The 20,527-nt window shown below is 39.9% G+C and overlaps 1 protein-coding gene and 1 long non-coding RNA gene across 5 annotated transcripts in view; one reads left to right on the top strand and one right to left on the bottom strand.

Annotated features, from left to right (window-relative positions):
• KCNJ6 (potassium inwardly rectifying channel subfamily J member 6) overlaps positions 1-8,223 on the top strand; it is a 260,697-nt gene extending 252,474 nt beyond the window's left edge. Inside the window, exon 4 of the mRNA XM_038581478.1 lies at positions 3,135-8,223. Coding sequence (XP_038437406.1) covers positions 3,135-3,460 — 326 coding nt within the window. The 3' untranslated portion in view covers positions 3,461-8,223. The remainder of the gene's footprint in view (positions 1-3,134) is intronic.
• LOC111093450 overlaps positions 1,330-20,527 on the bottom strand; it is a 35,055-nt gene continuing 15,857 nt past the window's right edge. For 2 of the 4 annotated variants that reach the window (XR_005382370.1, XR_005382372.1), the window contains exons 2-4: positions 12,565-12,686; positions 11,310-11,489; positions 1,330-3,397 (exon numbers count right to left, since the gene is read on the bottom strand). This is a non-coding gene — a long non-coding RNA (uncharacterized LOC111093450). Of the gene's footprint in view, positions 3,398-11,309; positions 11,490-12,564; positions 12,690-20,527 lie in introns of all 4 variants that reach the window. The other 2 variants (XR_005382369.1, XR_005382371.1) reach the window with 1 other exon arrangement.

The raw sequence follows: 20,527 nt of genomic DNA, 5'->3' as shown, positions 1-20,527 counted from the left end.
CAACTGGTTTGTATTTTAGCTGAGGGTCCTTCACAAATAGACTGGCATAATGCTGGAAGCAGACCCCTCCCACTTTCCTTTCTAAGGACTCACAAACCATCTTTCGAGTTAATAATACATCTCAGACATTTCCAATCAACAAAATTTCTGAATTAAGCTGTTTCACTAGTTTCCTTGAGTTGAGTCTTTTCACTTGACAATCAGTATTTATTGGGAAGCTACAGTGCTGAAGATCTGTGGTAAATGTTAGGAACCTGAAAATAAACAAGACCAATGAGCCCCAGCGCGATCACAACTCAACAAGGGAAACAGACACTTAGAGGTAATTTCAAATGATGGGATAAGGTGCCACTGGAGTGTTGAGGGGACCTTGAGCTCAACAGTTCCAGCTAAGGACTGGTCAGTCTCAGAGTGCTCCAGAAAGGACATGATAAATTAGTTAGATCTTCAAAGATGAGCAGGATCCCACCAGGGGAAGGATACTCAAAAGTACAAATGCAAATGGCAAGACAGCCAGTATGCCCAGAGAGTGGAGGAAGCCCAGAACCCGAGATAAGATTTCTTCACATTTTGCTCTTCACCAAAGGAAGCATCTTTTTCCCAGAGGGAACTTTACTCACTAAAAAAAAACTACTGCAGGGGACTCTATGATGATATTCCTGATATGGAAAATAAGGACGTACATACACACTGTATGATCCTGGCAGCTCTGTCTTTCTTATTATGTTAACCCAGTTGGTTTTATTTTGTTACTCTTTCCATTGCAATGAAAATCACATTTCTAAAGAATGGACTGGAACCAATGTCAATAGGCAAGACTGGAATCTTTCTGAAAAAAAAAAAAAAAAAAAGAAAGTGATAGACTTACACTAGGAACTCCTTTTGATTTTATACTGTTAGATAAACATATTAATATTATTTTTATTCTTTTTTAAATGAATTAGGATACCACACGCTGAATAAAAAATGGGAAAGCATTCATGAGTATTTATTTAAACCTTGCTTATTCATCTTTTTATTACAAAAATCAAACAATCCCATTAAAATGGTACTATGGAAAGATATTTTACTATCTCTACAGAATTCAGTAAGTGAATTTTCTAGGGCTGCCATAACAAAGTATCACAATGAGGGCTTGAACAACAGACATGTATTGTCTCTTGGACATCCTCTTGGCTATATCGTGTTGTCTCTTGATACCAGTATCCCAAGTTTCAGATTCTTTCTTCAGCCAACTCTAGTATGATGTTAAATGTCCATTTAGATTTTAATTTTAATAATTGTGGGTTTTATTTCTAGTTGTTTTTTGGTTATTTATATAGCCAGAACTGAAGATCTAGGTGGATTTTATTTGTTCATCTCTGTTTTCTAGTCACTTTACAATAAACATGTACTTTCTTTATGAAAAAAGGTTATTCAAGTTATACTTTATCACCTTTTCCCTTTGACTTCCTATGTATTCCTCCTTCTGAGCCCACATGTCCCAGCTATCACCTGTCTTCCCTCATCATTCCCAAACACAGATAAAGAGTTGGCGGTTCAGGAGCAAAACACTGGTTGAGAAAAAAAAAGCAAGACAGTGCTCTTTTCTTTCCAGTACCTAGAAGTTCTGCGATATTTATTTCAGAGGCATAGAAGGGAGCTTTTATAGGTCAGCCAGGGAGACACTGTAGAGGTTAGCATTCAGTTTGGGGATAAAGAAGAAGAGCATAGGGCTAGAGTGAGGGCTATGCTGACTCTGCCCCTAACAGCTGAGTGGGGTAAATCGCTTACATCCCTGGCACCCCAGTTTCTTCTTCTAGTCATGAGGAGCAGATGCAATGCTCTGAGAACATTCCGTAATTCTGAATCCCTCTGTGTAAACGCCCACGTGTGTCCTCTTCTTCCCATTCTACCTACATTCAGCACAAAGCAGTTGCCTGATACACCTTATTGGCTGTCCCCATGAATGACATCCTGACTGCCTGGCTGTTTTCTTGAATGAATGAACAGTGGCCACAGTATGACTTTTGTGAGCCTTAGGTAGTTTTACCTCTGTGGACCCCAAAAATGGTTTAATTATATTACATTTTACAATATAATTAGTATGAAGATGACTACATTAGCATTTTTCTTCTACCTAAAAGTTTATCTTTTTTTCTTCTGATTTTAAAAGAACTTTCGTGGGTCCTTGAAAGCACTGTAGGCCCTAGGCCCTGGATCTGCCTCACTAATGGGGAAGTCATCCCTGCAGGAACTACTCAATAGATGCCTTCCACATATGAGACGTTTCGTAAGAGAGCCCTTTGAGCAGTGCACCAATGCATTCTCCAGATTTTATGCCAAGCCCAGTTACCTAGTTCTCTTCTCTAAGGACATGAGTGGAGTTCCCCCTCATTCTGTCATTTCATATTAAAATAAAGCTGCTCCTGATTCCTGGGCTCCAGTAGCTCATATGGCATTTCTGTGCAAATTAGCAAGGGGCTTCTTATCTTGAAGAAGAAGGGGGAAAGCATTTAAAGTATTATATCATTGCACAGTCTAAATAACTATGCCCACTGAGCTTGGAGAAAGTGCAAAGTCAAGTGGGCATCCTTTCCAACCTCATTTGGGGCCACAGTTGTGGGCCTGAATGGCATAGTGGTGGGACAGTAACACTAATCCATGGCGTTCAGCTTAAAGGCATCCTTGGGGTAGTTCCACAAGCCAAACTTCATCCTAAGTCTGTGGCTGGAATGCTGAAGTCTCAGCAGGACTCTGGCAAAGTCTCTAAAAGCAATGGGAGAACAGAGTCACAGCCTCCAGTTTCTCCCAGGGCAAAAAGTAGATGAGGCACAACCACATGAACCTGTGTGTGTGTGCACACATGCTTAAGTGCATGTGTGCATGGCCTTGCAGGCAAGTTCTGGTTCTGTGAGCCAGAACTCTCATGTTGCCCCCCCGCCCAGAACTCCTGCTAGAGGCCAGGGAAGCTCTTGCGCATGTTAGTGTATGTCTACAACATGAATAATACCTCCTTATTTGCAGCACCTTGTGCAGGGCACAGTCTGAACAGCTGCACACAGCAGCCGTGCCCAGCTCGCTGGGTCCCCTCGTTGATGGAAAGCCCACACTCCCAACATACTAAAGCCCTCCGTCCATTCCCTTCTCTGCAGGGATGACATGCCAGGCTCGGAGCTCCTACATCACGAGTGAGATCCTGTGGGGTTACCGCTTCACGCCTGTCCTGACGCTGGAAGACGGGTTCTATGAGGTCGACTACAACAGTTTCCACGAGACCTATGAGACCAGCACCCCATCTCTCAGTGCCAAAGAGCTGGCTGAGCTAGCCAGCAGGGCGGAGCTGCCCCTAAGTTGGTCTGTGTCCAGCAAACTCAACCAACATGCAGAACTGGAGACCGAAGAAGAAGAGAAGAACCTGGAGGAACAAACAGAAAGGAATGGTGACGTGGCAAACCTAGAGAATGAATCCAAAGTTTAGTGTCCTAGCTGGGCAGCCACTTCTCCTCTTCCCTCACGCAGCCTTTTCTTGTCTCTCATTCTTTTTCTTTTTTTGTCTTTCTTACTTGGTTGTTTACTTATTTATATTTAATTTTGACATTTCCAGAAAACAAATCTTCAAGGTGTAAAATATCTACCTGCCCTCTCTCAGTTACTCAGATCGACAAGGTAGACATGGATTTGGTTCAGGTGCAACGTGCCCTCATTCGTGGCCCAAGCTTGCTCTCTTCCCTAAATACCACACATCCAACTTGTAGGGATTTAAGCTACTTACCTGCATGTCTTGTACAATACCAGATCACTCAAAGAGTGTGTCAAAGATTTTACCTGGGATAGGACAAGTTAGGTCTCTGGTGCCTATTTACTCATGCAGTGAGACATAGCGTATAACCCTCAATTTTATAGATTCAAATAAATTTCATCTACAGGGTGAGGTGCTTGCCCCATACAGGCATTGCAGTTATAGGACCCGGGTCAGGTAAAGACAGAAACACTGTACATATATATGCCTTATGTAATTACTTTCTTTTCGCAGTTAGTAAAAAAAAACCCAGCATGTACAAAAGTACTGTAGAACAGAACTTCTAAATAATGTACATAGATGTATAATTAATGTAGGTTTAGATACATAACTTTAGAAATAAGATGCAAAAAAAAAAAAAAAAGATTCCCAATGTACAGTAGGCATTTCTGTTTCGTTGTCTTTGCTTTCTCAATTTCTTTGGTCCCATTGACTGCTGGTCCTTAGTGCATGGCCTTTGTTCCGTGTCCCAGACTGGTAGTGTTTGGGTACCTCACTGTTCCCTTGCTGATCCTTTCATTGAATCTAATAAGCCATAGGTCTGGGGGAAGTTAAGAGGTCTAGTACATGGCAAAACCCACCACCAATATGCTGATATACTGTGAAATGTTTACAAAACTGAGGTCTCTTTTTTTAGTAACAGGAGCCTCACTGACTAGCCTGGGGGAATATTCCAGGGGGAGGACACTCTCTGGCATGTGACCAATGATGTGTTTATGCTTTCCACGTGAGCTGTCACCCTTTGTAGTACAAGAGTTTGGGAAACTCTTCTTCTACAAAACCATGGATTCTCCAGCTGTTCCACTCTGTAATCATGAGAAACTACAGATTTAAAAAATAAGACATGGTAATTTAGCAGAAGATGGTTTGGGTCCAAAGCCATGACATTGGTGAAGGCATGCAGTAGGAGACATATGTTGTAATCATTCACCTTACACACTTTGACTCCATCTGGCTATCTTCCTGTCCCTGCCAGTTTATCCGTCAGCACTTCCTGCATTTGTATCTATTATTATTCGTATTCTTTTATTATTATGAAATGACCAGAGTTCAATAGTCAAAGATAAAAAGGCAACTACAAAATCTCTCTAGAGTGTGCCACAGGTGGGAAATCAAATCCAAAGTGTCTCCCAATCAGAAGAATACAAGCAAAAAACTGCAGCCTTAATTCATTGTAATCTGCAAAGATCAATGGAGAGAGAGAGAGAGATTGAGAGAGAAGAGAAGGAAGGAAAGCATTTTGTACTAAAACTCTAAATTCAAGATGAAAAAAAAATCAAATAAAAAGATAAGAAATGGAAGAGAATGTCAGACAAAATCTCAAGGGCAGGTGGACATTTTGCACTATAACAGATCTTTCACATTAATTTCACAATTTTAAACTATTTGTTCCCTAAAACAGTTGCCCATCATAAGCATTCATTGACTGAATTAAGTTCCTTTTCAGCACGGGCTGTGCTCAGTTTGAGGCTTTGTGCCACAAAGGTCAAAGAACTCAAACTAGCTTTCACTCACTTCCTGTTGCCCTTGATTTCCCCCGACCAGATTGGCCAGGCCTTCACTGTAGTTTGGGGACCTTGTCTACCATAAAGTATGTCCCAGAGATAAGGAATGTGGCTCCTCAGTTTAACACAGTGGTCTCCTCCCACTTCTGAGACCTCAATCAGGACAACTGCTTCTTGGCAGTGACTCAACTGAAAACAAAACTGTTGGCCATAGCCCTTTCCTGTTTGCCAATATTTCACTTTTTGCATTGAGTATCTGTCGAATCATTTATTCATTCCACACAATCCAAGGAGGAGGTTGTAGTCAAGGAGGAGGAGAGAGCCCCATACACTTCCTGCCAGGCTGTGGGGAGGTACTGTGGCCTTACCTCGCTGTAGCCTTATGAAAGGCGCCCTTGACTTGAGGGCACTAACCCTGCAGCATCCCCAGAGTTGCAGGGCAAGGCATGGTAGCACAAAGTAAGATGAAGCACGAGCTGCAAAAGTTTGCTAAATTTAGCTCTTGATGACTCAGTAGGCCTTTTTTTAATCTGTTACTAAGGCTCAAAGGACAACACACACCCTGTTGTCTGGTTGGAAGAGCAGTTCGGGGCCCTTTAGCACAAATGAACGAAGAGTCTTGACAACCCTTTGGTCATGCACATGTGTTAGTTCTCTATCTGTGACAAGGCACTCGGGTGTGAGGTCCCTCCCTATTTCTCATTGTCTTTGGTGTCAATGTAGTTGGAGACAGAACATGAACCAAATCTCGTTTTTGTAATGTGAGCCTCTGAATCTTTAAACAAGGATGCTCCAGAAGAACCTTTTACTAGAATGTCCCTATCAAACGTGTCTATTTTTCTACAATTATTGATACCACAGTTTAACAGTGTATTTTGTGTCAACTGTTAAAATTTGGAATTGAAAGAAGCTCATTAAGACTGAATTTTCTAAGCAGCAAGTATTGAATGGTGTTTTTCATTAAGACTGTACAACAAAGATGAGCCCACAATTTCTACTCATTCTATTCTACATAACCAGTCCCCATTTACGTAGTCACTTTGTTAGGAAATCAAGTGCTATGAAAATAAACAAGCCTATTTTAATGCAACAATACCCATAACTGATGAGGATCACTCGCAACTTGATATTTTGGTCTGTTGGTTTGGTGTGTTTGAGTCACTTTCCATAAAAGCATGGTGGGATCTGATAACCAGATAAGAATTTTGAGCTAAAGCGTTATGGTTTGCCACAGTCAACCCCAATCTGGAGGAAAGGGCAGATTCAGCTGGAAGCATGACCTCCCCAAGGGCTGCTGAGACCCTCAGATTCTCACTTCCACCCACCCCAATACACCCCATATGCTTTCCAACTGGAAAACCTATTGTTTATAAGTCAACTTTATGTAACTAATAAAATCGTTTATGTTTTTGGCTGTCCCCTGAGCGAATGATACTCTTTTGAATCAACATATTTGTGATCACTGTAACGCCAGGTCATTGTTTATCCATTCCTCATAACGTGGCATTCCTGCCTGTTAACCCAACATGTGTCCATAAGAAGGAACTCCCTCTTCCCCCACTCCCTTCCTCCATCTGTCTCTCTCTTTTGTGCTGTCCCTAGTTCCCCAGTGCCAGGTCCATCAACTTAGTTCAGTGTCTTATGTTCCCTAACAAAAATCCAACTATTGTCTTTAAAAATGTCAACATGTTTCTTAAGCACAATTTTCTCTTGTGGGTTTACCCAAACTAGGGCTCTGAACTATCTATTTCTCATTGTATTCTAATTAAAAAATTATTTGTGACTTCATTCAAAAGCCTAAATTTTGAAGTCTCCAGAGAAACATCTTTATGCTTTCCCTCCCTACACTTTCTTACATTTCAGTTTTCTTATTTTTTCCCTTTTGCTTTTTAATTTAGATGTAAGCCAGTATCTTTGGGATGTTTAGAAACTGTTTAGAAAGGCGGGAGCTGGTGGACAGAGAGATTATAAAAATAACATCAGATAACAATTCGAATTCACCCAAAGAATGTGAAATCATTTGATTAACTGAATAATTCAAGATAAAAAAGTCATAATATTCATAATCATTTCCAAGACAGTGTGCTAATAGTCTGACTAGTTTTCAGTCTTTCTTTCCTTGACTTGGGTGATACTCTATGCAACTCAGAAAAGTCAAAAGGGTAGTTGGAAATTAAATGCCCCGTATAAATGGAAAAAAGTATCTTCTATAATTTCCTTTCAATGGATGGCTATAAAATTAAAAAACATAGTATATACGTAATAGACGATTCATCGATACCTCATTACAACATAGTAAAATCACATTATCTTGTTTCTAGCTTTATGGCCAACCTGTTTAAGAAAATGTGATCTTTTCATTTAAAATGGAGTAAAACACACCTCTTCCTAATACTTCTGCCCTTAATGTGTCAGAGGATTTCTGATGCAGTGTCATCAGAAGTGAAAAGCTCTGTAAGGCTACGAAGAGCCTTGTATTTTGACAAAGCACAATATGAATACACAATACAAAATAATATTACACCCTACATTGTGCAGTGTTTGGGAACATTCAGAGCACTTGCATAAATTATGTCATTTAATTCTAATCCACCAAGAAAGCTTGACTATTATAATTCATATTTTATAAAAGAAAAACTAGGGTGTGGGCAGATTGGGTAACTTTCCCAAGGTTATGAGTCTAGTAATAATAGGTCCTGGTCTCAAATCCAGAGGCCAAGGCTTAAGCTATGCTCTCCATTTATTACAGAAAGGGTCAGCAAACCAAATCTACTCATAGACTCTGGCCCACTGCCTGTTTTTGCACCACTCGTGAGCAAAGAATGACTTTCACATTTTTAAGCAGTTGGGGGAAAAAAGACAAAATATTTTCTGACATGAGAGAATTGTATGAAATTCCAATTACAGTGTCCATAAATAAAATTTTATTGGAATACAGCCACACTCATTCATTTGTGTGTTGCCTATGACCGCTTTCACACAATACGAGTAGAGTTGAGTGTTTAAGACAGAGACCATACATCCAGAAGGCTAAAATATTACTATCTGGCCCTTTACAGGAAGTTTGCCAACTGCTATACTGTACTATTAAGTACTACTAGTTACTAAATATTGTACTGTGCTACTAAAGGATTCCTGGACAACTCAGAATGATGACATTCTTTTCAATATAAATGCATTGAAATTACTCACAGAAAAAAATAACACAGTCATAGATTCAGGTGTCAAAGGAAGACTCCTTCCTTTTTGTAACCATTCCCCCAGAGCGCTAAATAAATAACCAGCCAAGATTCAGTGGCCAACTCAGAAAGCGATAAGATAAAACAACTCCTTAATGAAAGGGGAATGTCCACTCCAGTGCCTGAGACATTGCACCATTTAAATATGTAGATAGTTGGGACACATGTCTCCAATTAGCAGGGCGAACTGGACTTGCAGTGGGTCGCCACACATCAAACCAGCTTCCCCTCCCTGACTTGTCTTCTCTCTTATGCTCCCTTGGAAGATGGAGCCTGTATCTTCCTGCTAGTTCTCTCTGGCCTGCAACTGATCAACGTGATGAAGATGAAACCATTGCTCATATCTGGCTGTCCTAGTTCTGGCTCTCTTCAGCCACTTGGCCAAAAGTTTAGCATGAGAATTAGAATAAATGCTTCTTTTGGAAAACTAAGAGGTTCTTTGAAAAGAGCTCAGGAAGAAACAGTAGTTAAGGGTTGTTGGATTGTTTGTCACTTTCTGAATCCAAAGCGCAAGATAAAGATTGGTAATTACAGAAATATTAAATGCAAGAAATCCAGAAAATGGAGTTTTGAGACAAGTCAATATTAAATGACATTCTTTAGTATCACTAAGATGAACTCACTTGTGTTCTAAGAAAGCATTTCCAAAGCCAGACATGGATCAGCCAAGTGAGGTTCTTTAACTCTACAGTTCTATTGAAAATATATATATCAGGTTCTCTAATTATGTGGGGGAAAAATTTTGTCACAAATCATTGTGATGTACTGCTGAAAGATTAATGATGGAAACTGAGATAAATTTGGTCCTGTGTCTAAATCTAAATAGTTATAATATCTGAGATATAGATGATGCACAAAACTCATGACACTGCAACTGTATGGAACAGCATAATAACTACATGAGATAAAAAGAAATTCTCAAAGTTCAACACCATAAAGCTTAAATAAATGTAAAAGGAGTCAAACTTTTACATGGCCTCATTGCCTTGGTTAAAAAAAAAAAAAAAAAAATGCTGGACGCCTCCACCTAATTCAAATAAGGAAGTCCTAAGAAGGGAATGAGGGCAAAATACTTTGAGACATGTGAAAACAGCTCATTGAGATAGAAGCATGATTGAATGATGGAGATTTATCACCAATGAAAATGGCTTTTATAAAGTTAATTTTAGATACTACCCCCTAGATGTGAATCCTAATGTGTTCTGTGGTCGGCCAGTGAATTGTGACCACATAGGCAATAGATCTTGATTTCAGAGAATGAAGTGTTCCTACAATCAAAGGGTAATTGACCATTTCAAGATTAAGACTCTGCAACCATTGTATTAACACTGATCATAAATACTGTGATATCAACCAGCCGATTCTTCATATAAGAATATGAAGGGCTGTTTTTCTCAGGCAATGTAAATATCCTCTACCAACAGGCACTAGTGAAATAAACATATAATGCATCATTATTTCTAAAATTCTGATAGAAATCATAAAATACCCATCCAAAGGAGCAAGAAATCCTAGGAGCCTAAGTTCAGACCTCTTTGGCTACTAAAACCCCAGTCCATGCTGAATGCCTTATGGAATACACAGTGTTGGGTCTATCAGCACTAAACATAGCTACAGACCTGGATCGACCAGAGCACAGAGAGCTGAGCTCCCATCAGCTGTGCACGATCAGAACCTCTGGCTCCATGGCCACTATTCTTAGAGAAGGAGACGGAACACTGTTTTCAGATCCAGTTGGTGCCATTCTGGCATCATCTCTTGGCATTATTTCAAATGGGAGTGGGTGTGGTCAACCCTCCCTTGGTTCATTTTGGCCATGCCCACCTGCTGCAGGCTTTCTGTGTGAGTCTCTCCCTTCAGGTCTGGTTCCTGCTCATGCAGATAATGACACCCTCTCCCAGAAGACAGAGCAACTCTGTGTCTTTTGAGCTTCTCTTGGCCAGCATCCTGGGCCCTACAGAGCACACACCTAGATCAGGGGTGGCAACTCTCCCTAGAAGAACTGAAGTAAGACCTTTTGCAACCCCTATGCACAGGAGTGCTTCTCCCATACAGAAGTCAAAACCAAATAATACTACTGTGTAAATAGAGTAAATGTAAGGAAGTCCAAAAAAGTTCTCATTTTCCCATGATGATTACCTGGATGATATTTTCCCCTTTATGTATCTAATTCTTCAACCTCTGGAAATTCTCACTTTTTAATATAATGATGCCATGAGCACAAACTCAGCTGTCCCATCAGGCAATCCCAACTATTACCCTAGATGGTCTGATCTTGTTCCCTTTTTTTAAGTAAGAGGTTCTAATCTGTTCAAACCTATCCCTAGACCAATCCAAATGTTGTCCTGGCCAAGAAATTTCATGTACCCTTTTTCCTCTAGCAGGAACCAACAAATGAGGACAGCATTGTCAAGAGTCTCCTCTTTATTTGCAAGGAACCACCCTGGATTGCAACACTTAGAGACACAACTTATGTTGTCCCCAGGTCCCCACAGGGTTATCATGTCACCACAGGTCATCGTCTAAGCATTCTACCGAGTTTCTCTTTCTGAATTCCTCCCTTCCTCCCTTAGCTCACCACTAAAAGCCATCTTTCCAGGCACCACCTTTCTCTGGGTTTCTGTGGCATTTTTGAGTGGCAGCCAAGAACCCATTATTGAGGTTAGTCCCATCTCTTACTACCTAATTTTCCACTACTGGTTTTAATTGAGCACATAATATGTTCACAGTCTGACCACCTGAAACCAAAAAGGTAGAAAATTTCATTTCTGCCCCCATACACACCTTGAGAGCTCATGAGTGATGGCGGGGCATTATGACATCAGCCCATAACTGAGCAGAGTGTAATGTGAGGTCTTGTCCTGAAGGGAAGCTGGACTTTTCCAGGGGAATCTTCTTGTCCCTTGCTATCCAGCTTGCCAAAGATGATCCTGAATATCTTTATTCAGCCCAGTGGATCAGCATCTAAAATGAGAGTTATACAGGAACAACAGTGAACTCCCACACGTGTACAAGATTCTGAAATGATGACCTAAATATATGCCTGTGTTGGCAAAGTGGCCTTTCCTCCCCCACTGTCTGCACAGACTGTGCTCTGGGGAAAAACCAAGCACCTATGTGGTGCCTAGTTACCCAGGCCTGTATGGCTGCTGCCATGGCAACCTGCAGCCTATCAGTGTAGACCTTTCCATGGAGTCTCTGAGGAGAACTAGCAGAGAGGCTCCAAGGCTGGAGTTCCCAAAAGCTGGTCCACCTGCAGACAGCCCTTGGGGAATCCTAAGAGATATGGGGCAGTGCCCAGGCAAACGGGTACTCATTCAGTGGCCAAGTATAGGATATTACTATTCCTTCTTCCTAGGAGAGTATGCACTTGGTGGCCAAACTCCTCCTAAAAAAGCTATTCTTTAAGCCATCATCCCCATCCCACATACACACCCACACCCAAATCACATTCGCCTTTAAAAGAGAGAGAGAGAGATCCCAAAACCAAATTCACATTATCTGGTGTAATAGATATCCGAAGTGCTGCCATTTTATTAATCATTAGACAAGCTCTGCCTAAATAGTGTTTCAGTAATAATCCCAAGTATAAAGAAAATCAATTTAAAATTTTTACTTAGAAATTCTTTTAGACAAAAAAAAAAAAAAAGGAGTTTCTTCTTAGAAAACCTGATTTCAAGTGCTCATTTTTGTCCCCAGGATGCAAAGTCTCAAGAATACTATTTCTCCATAAACTTGCTATTTCCCATCTGACTTTGAACCTGAGGACAGACTCCTTTACATTGGCATGAAAGGTTAAGTAGAATTTAGCACTGAAACTTTCAGAGTTAAATTTGGTCTGGACCTATGAACCCAGGTAGAAGTAAACTCTACTAACCAGTAACAACTCTGCACCAATCCCCCCCTAGACAACAACCTCAGGGAAATTTTAGATGTGGAAATTCTGCTGAAGGTGATGGCTTGCTTTCAGAGAGAAGATGGTAGTGTTCAAATCTCTGGGTCATGCCCACACTGTGCACATCAGGCCAGATCAGCTTACCTGGTTTATAGCTTGCTCAGTCAGCTGGCGACGTCCATCAGGGGCATTAGTGAATAAATGAGAACTTTCTGCAATCTGAACAACCACACTGGAAGACTTTTCTTCCATCTTATTTTCCAGTTCTGCTACAAGATACATCGACAAGACATGTGGTTTGTTATTCTGTGGTTCCCCTCTACACATACCTTCATATTCTTTTTCCTTTTCCAAAAGAAAGAAGGCCCCTCTTAATATTGCATGATACGGTGGTAGTATTTCCAATCCTTTGTAACTAACTCCTTAACTAACAAATGCAATGACCCTCTTCCCACATATACACACACATGCACATAGGTACATAAACATATACACATGTATTTATACACAAGTATACATGCGCTCATACACACACGCACATGCACACACACACACACACACACACACACACACACATTTACCTCCCCCAGTCAGTTAGAAGCTAGTCCATATATGTGAATTTCCAGAAAACCAGTCTTAAGAATACCAATAACTCCCTCCCCAACCATCACAGTGATATTCTTTCTAAAATGTTACCATAGGCCTCTGGGACTCACAGGCTATGGGTCATAAAGTAACCTTTTATTTATATATATTGTTTTGTAGAAAACCTGGATTTAGTCTGAGGGAAACAGGATTCTGATCCTGGTTCCATCCCCAGATAAGTTATATGGTCTGGGATAAATCACTGAACTTCTCAAAAAACAGTTTTCTCATCTTTTTTTTTTTTTTACTAATAATCTTTATTTTTTTAGCACAGTTTTAGGTTCATAGAAAAATTGGGTTAAAAGTACAGAGAGCTGGGACACCTGAGTGGCTCAGTGGTTGAGAATCTGCCTTCAGCTCAGGTAGTGATCCTGGGGTCCTGGGATCGAGTCCCACATCAGGCTCCCTGCATGGAGCCTGTTTCTACTTATGCCTGTGTCTTTGCCTCTCTCTGTGTTTCTCTCGTGAATAAATAAATAAAATCTTTTAAAAAAAAGTACAGATAATTCTCATACATTCCCCTGGCCCCACACATCCACAACCTCCCCAGTTATCAACATTCTGCACCAGAGTTGTACACTTGCTACAATTGGTGAACCTACATTGACTCATCATTACCACCCAGAGTCCACAGTTTACATTAGGGTTCACTCTTGGTGGTGTGCATTCTATGAGTTTTGACAAATGCATAATGCATAATGACATACATCCACCAATGCAGTTTCATGCAAAACAGTTTCACTGACCTAAAAATTCTCTATGCTCTCCCTATTTATCTCTCTCTCCCTCCAACCCTCGACAACTACTGATCTTTTTACCATCTTTAGAGTTTTGCCTTTTCCAAAATGTCATATAGTTGAGATCATACAGTGTACAGTCTTTCAGATTAGCTTCTTTCACTTAATAGTATGCACTTAAGAGTATTTCACACCTTGTATTTCACACTTGACAGCTCATTTTTTAGGGCTGAATAATATTTTATTGTCTGGATGTACATGGTTTATATATTTATTTACATACTGTTGGTTGCTTTCAAGTTTTGGCAATGATGAATAAAGCTGCTATAAACGTTTGTGTGCAGGTTTTTGTGTAAACATAGTTTTCCATTCATTTGGGTAAATACCAAGGAGCATGATTGCTGCATAATATGATAAAACCATCTTTAGTTTTGAAATAAACTGCCAAACTATTTTCCAAAGTAGCTATACCATTTTGCATTCCCACCAACAGTGAATGAGAGTTCCTATTGCCTCGTATCCTTGCCAACATTTGGTGTTACCAGTGTTCTGGATTTTGGCCATTCTAATAGGTGTGCACTGGTATCTCATTGTTGCTTTCATTTGCATTTCCCTGCTGATATGATATGGAGCATCTTTTAATATACTTATTTGCCATCTGTACATCTTCCTTGGTGAGGTGCTTGTTCAGGTCTTTGCCCATTTTTATTCAGGTTGGTTGTTTTTTTTATTGTTGAGTTTTAAGAGTTCTTTGAATATTTTGGATAACAGTCTTTTATCGGATGCTTCTTTTACAAATATTTTCTCCCAATCTATAGTTTGTCTTCTCATTCTTTTGATAGTATCTTTTGCAGAGCATAAATGTTTAATATTAACAAACACCAGCTTATAAATTCTTCCCTCATGGATCATGCCTTTGGTGTTGTATTTTTAAATTCATTGCCATACCCAAGGTCATCCAGGTTTTCTCATATATTATCTTAAAGGAGTTTTATAGTTTTGCATTTTACATCTAAATAATTTTGGGTTAATTTTTGTGAAGAGTTTAAGGTCTGTGTCCAGATTTTGGGGGGAGGGGAGTTTATATGACTGTATATAGTTTCTCCAGAACAAACCGTTTGTTGAAAAGACTATATTTTCATCTCTGTATTGCATTTGCACTTTTGTCAAAGATCAACTGACTACACTTACAGGGTTCTATTTCTGGGCTTTCTGTTCTGCTCCATTATCTACTTGTCTATTCTTTCACCAATATCACACTGTGCTGATCACTGTAGCTTTACAGTAAGCCTTGAGGTTGGATAGTGTCAGTCCTCTAATGCATTGAATCTGTAGATCAATTTGGGAAGAACCTGACAATATGAAGTCTTGACAAAATTGAGTCTTTCCTATTCATGAACATGGAATATCTCTCCATTTACTTAGTTCATTTGTTATCTTTCATCAGAGTTCTGTGATTTTCCTTATATAAATCTTGTACATATTTTGTTCGATTTATACCTAAGTATATTTGGGAGGATGCTAATGTAAATAATATTGTGTTTGTAGTTCCTGATTCTACTTGTTTATTGATATATAGGAAAGTGAGTGACTTTTTGTATATTACCTGTATCCTGTAACCTTGCTATGATAGTTTTTGGTATTCTTTCAGATTTTTTACATGAACATTCATGTCATCTGCAAAGATAATTTTATTTTTCTCCCCAATCCCTCCAAGCACTGCTTTCACTGCATCCCACAAATCTTGATAAATTGCATTTTTATTCTCATTTAGTTCAAAATATTTTTTAATTCTCTTAAGATTTCTTCCTTGACCTATGTGTTATTTAGAAGTTGTTGTTGAATCTCTGAGTATTTTGAGATTTTTCCATTTTTATATTGGATTTCTAGTTTAATTCTATTGTGGTCTAGAGGAGACTTTATATGATTTCTATACTTTCAAGTTTGTTAAGATGTGCTTTATGGCCCAGTATGTGGTTTATCTTGGTGAATGTTCCATGTGAGCTTCAGAAAATTTTTTCTGTTAGTTTCCTTGTCATTTTCAACAAGGATTCAAATCCCCCAGTCTCTGCTTCTATGATTCTAATAGCAGTTCCAGTCTATACCACCCCTATACTAGATAGCCCCAGATGATTTAGCTTTAAGTCTTACCTATTTTTAACAGTTTCACTAATTCCTATGCTAGCAGCAATGAAATTTTACCACTCTTCATACACTTGTCTCCAGGATCTCCTTATCAAAAATATCCTTCTCTCCTCTCTTCTATCACCACTACATGCCATAGCAAATAGACAAGTTATGAGTTAGGTGGCTTCCAGACAAATGAAATGTTACCAGACAAGCACTATAGTCTCCCCTACAGTAAATAAAAGCCCCCAAAGAGGTTGGCATCTTTGATAGAAGTGCATGAATACATCTTGCTGGCACATCCATGAATATAGTTCAATCAGCTCCAGCAGGTTATTGGCAACTTGCTTTTAACCTGAACTCTTCTTTACCTTCCCTGAAGCATGTATCTAGGACCCCAGGACAAAAAAAAAAAATTAATACTAAATCAAGTAGAATATAATTAGGGAGGCAAAGAACTTAAACCATAACATTTTAATTCAACTGCTTTATGTCAGCCATATCACTCTTTTCCATTATGAATTGAAAGACAATTCACTGTATTTGTCTTTCCTAATAAAGTAGCACAATACAAGGCCTGAAATATTTAATAATACCCAATAAAATATGAAGTCATTCTGTGAGCAAAGCATTTCCTAAGACAGGAAAAAATTATTCTGAAAAGTTCACTAGTTCAAAAGTCCAAAGCAGTACCTAAACTTCGGTAGTCTTTTTAATCATGAATCTATGAAACTGAGGATAAGTCTTATTCTGATTTGAGGGCTGCATGTCTTTTAGACATTCACGCTTCTATTGACCTAGAAGTTCCCATTCTTACCATCACACAGAACTGTTAGGATTTATTTAAACAAAACAAAGCCTAGCCACTCTTAGAACCAAGTCATCAAGCTGGGTGTCATTGGGCTGCATGTTGGTGTTCCAGTTCCAGTATCCACTCCTAAAGAATAAAAGTCCTCTAAAAAGAAACAAGGCACAAACATATTTGACCTTCAACATTGTTCCCAGAAATCCATGTAAGAACTTGAGTTTAAAAAAAAAATTATAAAAAAAAAAAAAAGAACTTGAGTTTTTGATAAGGTGTTCACATTTTACAGAGAAATAAAATGTTCAGCTTCCAAGGTGCATGAAGTTCACTAAAGCTGGGAGTAGACACACACTTGTATCTCCATTCTCAGGGATCTAAGCTGCCAACTAAAATTAGAACTCCACTAAAAATATTCTGAAAGCTAGTGGATGTCCCATATTTTATTGTTCTAAATTGACATTTGTTTGACTGAGTATTGACCCATGAACACTTGTAGTACAGTGGGCAAGTTCTAGGCAGGTTGCTGTAAAGACCAAGAAATAATGACATCTTCCTCTGCCTTCAACAAGCCTACAACCTCATGGCAACCAGCTCTTACCATGTGACCACACTGTGCTGAGTGAATTGAACCACACAAAAGCCCCGTGAGCAAATATTGACTCCCACTTTATAAATAAAGAAACTGGGGCATAACGAGAAATATTAACTTACTCTAGTTTAAGAAATAAGACAACTTAATAGGGAGGGTACAACAACTGTTCTGAAATTTAAAGAAAGCAGATCAGCTTCTGCGTAAGTAATCAGGAATGGTTTCCTAGGGAAGAAAGGGACATTTGTCCTAACATTCCTGGAGATTGGGTGGGATTTGGAACATAAAGACCCAGGAGGAAGTCTTCCTTTCAGTGTGAGGACCCAGCATGGGGGAGAGGTCAACAAAAGCAAGACTGGAGTGAGGGGGGATGGGAGGTGTCTAGGCCAGCCTAGATGGGATGGGATGGCTTATTGTAGGATTTGATAAAATATGCATTTTGAAAACTGATGCTAAATTGTAGGAGATTTGGGGTTTCAGGCTAAGGAAGACAAACTGAGGTAGGAATAATAAGGCAGTATTTGTTAGTAAATCCACCATAGCACTTTAAAAAGTTCTTAAATCTCTAGGATTGAGTTTTTTTAAATAATAACTTTCACTGGAAAAAAGCAAAATGTCTTTAAGGAAACCATCAAGGACTTTGAGATGATTCAGTGAATCTGTGAAAAACAGAATAAATCATTGGTGGAATCCTAACAGCAATTAGTAGCAAACTACATGTCCAGCAAAATCATAAAACAAGGGTTATTATAGGAGAGAATTACATATTAAACAATACAATTCACAAGATAAAGTTATATTCGGGTAAAACCTTTAGATTATCCTATAGAGATGAACAGAAAGAAAATAAGGAAATGCATCTTTTAAAAAATCCTACCAAGGCTTCTGACTTTTCCTTGTGGTGAGTTAATTAAGATTTCCTTCCAAAGTCAGTATTGTCAACCTTCCCACCATGCTTTTTGGAAAGGAAAGCCAGGAAGGGTTCAAGTACTGGTTTGGCTCCTGACTCACCTTTTGGTCTTTCTGTGACTCCCTTTACTCAACTCCAAGTACATCTGTGCACGGACAATGAGATGAAAGCATGCTACATGCGAAAGCACAAATTCTGTATTGAGAAATCACTACAATGCCAAATTTTTTTAGAATAAAAAAAATATATCTTTAAGAACTCGCTGTGTTAGGGAAACTGTTTACATATTGAGGTGTTCCTCTTTTTTTTGACTGGAACAATAAAACAAAAATTTGATATGGCCTTGGTTTCTTCTTTGTGTGTGTGTGTGTGTGTGTGTGTGTCCAAAGAGTCAGCCTCTGCTATAGGTGGAAACATAGTTTTCAAAACACCATATCCTGCCACAGGACCAGTCAGGATGTTGAAGTTCCCACCATAAAATCCAAGGAGAGTATCACAGGTTTGAAATTATCTCTTTTCGTTCTTTCCTCCCCTCTCTCTCCTTTTTCCTCTCTCTACCTCTCCACCTCCACCTCTCCCCAGGCTTTGTCTATGGCCAGACCCCAGCAATGAGTCAGCTCTGCTCCTTCCCACATTTGCCCACCCAAGCAGGACTCATCTGATACCCATACCCATTTGCCATTTGCACCTCATGGATCTTTAAAAAATGAAAGGGACCTAGGGACTTGCAGGGCAGCCCAAATTGTCTTGGCCAGAGGGCTTTAACAATACATGATAAAGTCCAATGTTAAACTAAAGAAACATTCCTAAAAGAGTTTTCATATTCTCAGACATCCATTTTACATGGAATTGGCTTTGCCTGACCCCAGCATCTCCACTCCAGCTCCTTCCCTAGGAGAAACTCAGTTGTATGGCCAGCCAGTCCTCTCCAGGGAGGCATGAAGGAAGCCTCTGAGTCTAGCTGAGTCTTCAAGTGACATGCTGATCACTAAACACTGTGATGTGAACAAAAGAAGGGGCATAAAAATATACCAAGGCTACATTCTTTCCCAGACACTGCCAGATGGTGAGACAAGACTGGACACTATCGCTACTTCATCCCATTTTTCTTAATGGGATCCCTGCCCAGTGTCACTGTTGTGCCTGATAGAGTTACTAATCCATCATCTGCATCCCTCTAGCCCTTTACGCATCTGTCCCACTTAGCACTCATTATGCCTAACAGAAACCCATGGAGATGCATCTGTTCCTTCAGGCACCCAAAGGGAGAACCCCCATCTCTGCTTCTTGCTGACTCCCCTGGAACCACTCTCCACAGTACCCCAGAGGCATTGTCTAAAGCAACTCCCTGACTGAAGCCATACCTAGAGCCCCATCATCCACTCCAGTGGTTTTCAAACTAAGCTGTAAAAACTGTCCTCTGACGGAACTCTCAAGCAGAAGCTCAATATTTAAATAAGACAAAAGCAAAGTTGTTCTGTTGTAGCAGGAACAGAGGTTCAGAAGCCTGCACATCCAGCCCAAGTGCCCTGGGGCCCCTTCCCTGGGGCACAGGTTTTTTTTTTTAATTTATTTTTTATTGGTGTTCAATTTACTAACATACAGAATAACCCCAGTGCCGTCACCCATTCACTCCCACCCCCCGCCCTCCTCCCCTTCTACCACCCCTAGTTCGTTTCCCAGAGTTAGCAGTCTTTACGTTCTGTCTCCCTTTCTGATATTTCCCACACATTTCTTCTCCCTTCCCTTATATTCCCTGGGGCACAGGTTAATAATCACCACTGTGCAGCATTATGTCCAAACTCCTTGACTGGGCCTATAAATTATAGTTCTGGGCCCCAGGACCTTCTCCAGACCAATACTCCACCTCATCACACTCCTTATTAAATGTCTACATTCCTCTGACAGGACACACCTTCCCAAGCCATCTAGACTTTGAAAACATTGTTCCTTCTTCCTAGAATGTTAATCCAGAACCAACAGGGGAACTCAGACACCATTCCCTAACTCCCCCTGACCCCAGCTGGCTTCTGAAGCTAGGTCTTCAGGGCTCATAAGCTAGCACTACACTGTGTTTTAACTCTTCTTATCTGTCTTACTCAGTAGACAATAAACTCCTCACAGTCAAAGATTATCTCACTCATCTTTGTCCCCAACACATTCCACAAGGCTTGGCCCTAAATTGGTTCTCAGTGCTTATTTGTTGGATGGATGGATGGATGGATGGATGGATGGATGGATGGATGAGTGGGTGGGTGGGTGGGTGGATGGATGAGTATGTGAGTAGTGGATGA

Source organism: Canis lupus, chromosome 31, assembly GCF_011100685.1.
Source record: "Canis lupus familiaris isolate Mischka breed German Shepherd chromosome 31, alternate assembly UU_Cfam_GSD_1.0, whole genome shotgun sequence".
Lineage (NCBI taxonomy): Eukaryota > Metazoa > Chordata > Mammalia > Carnivora > Canidae > Canis > Canis lupus.
This window is presented reverse-complemented; position numbering and strand designations above follow the sequence as displayed.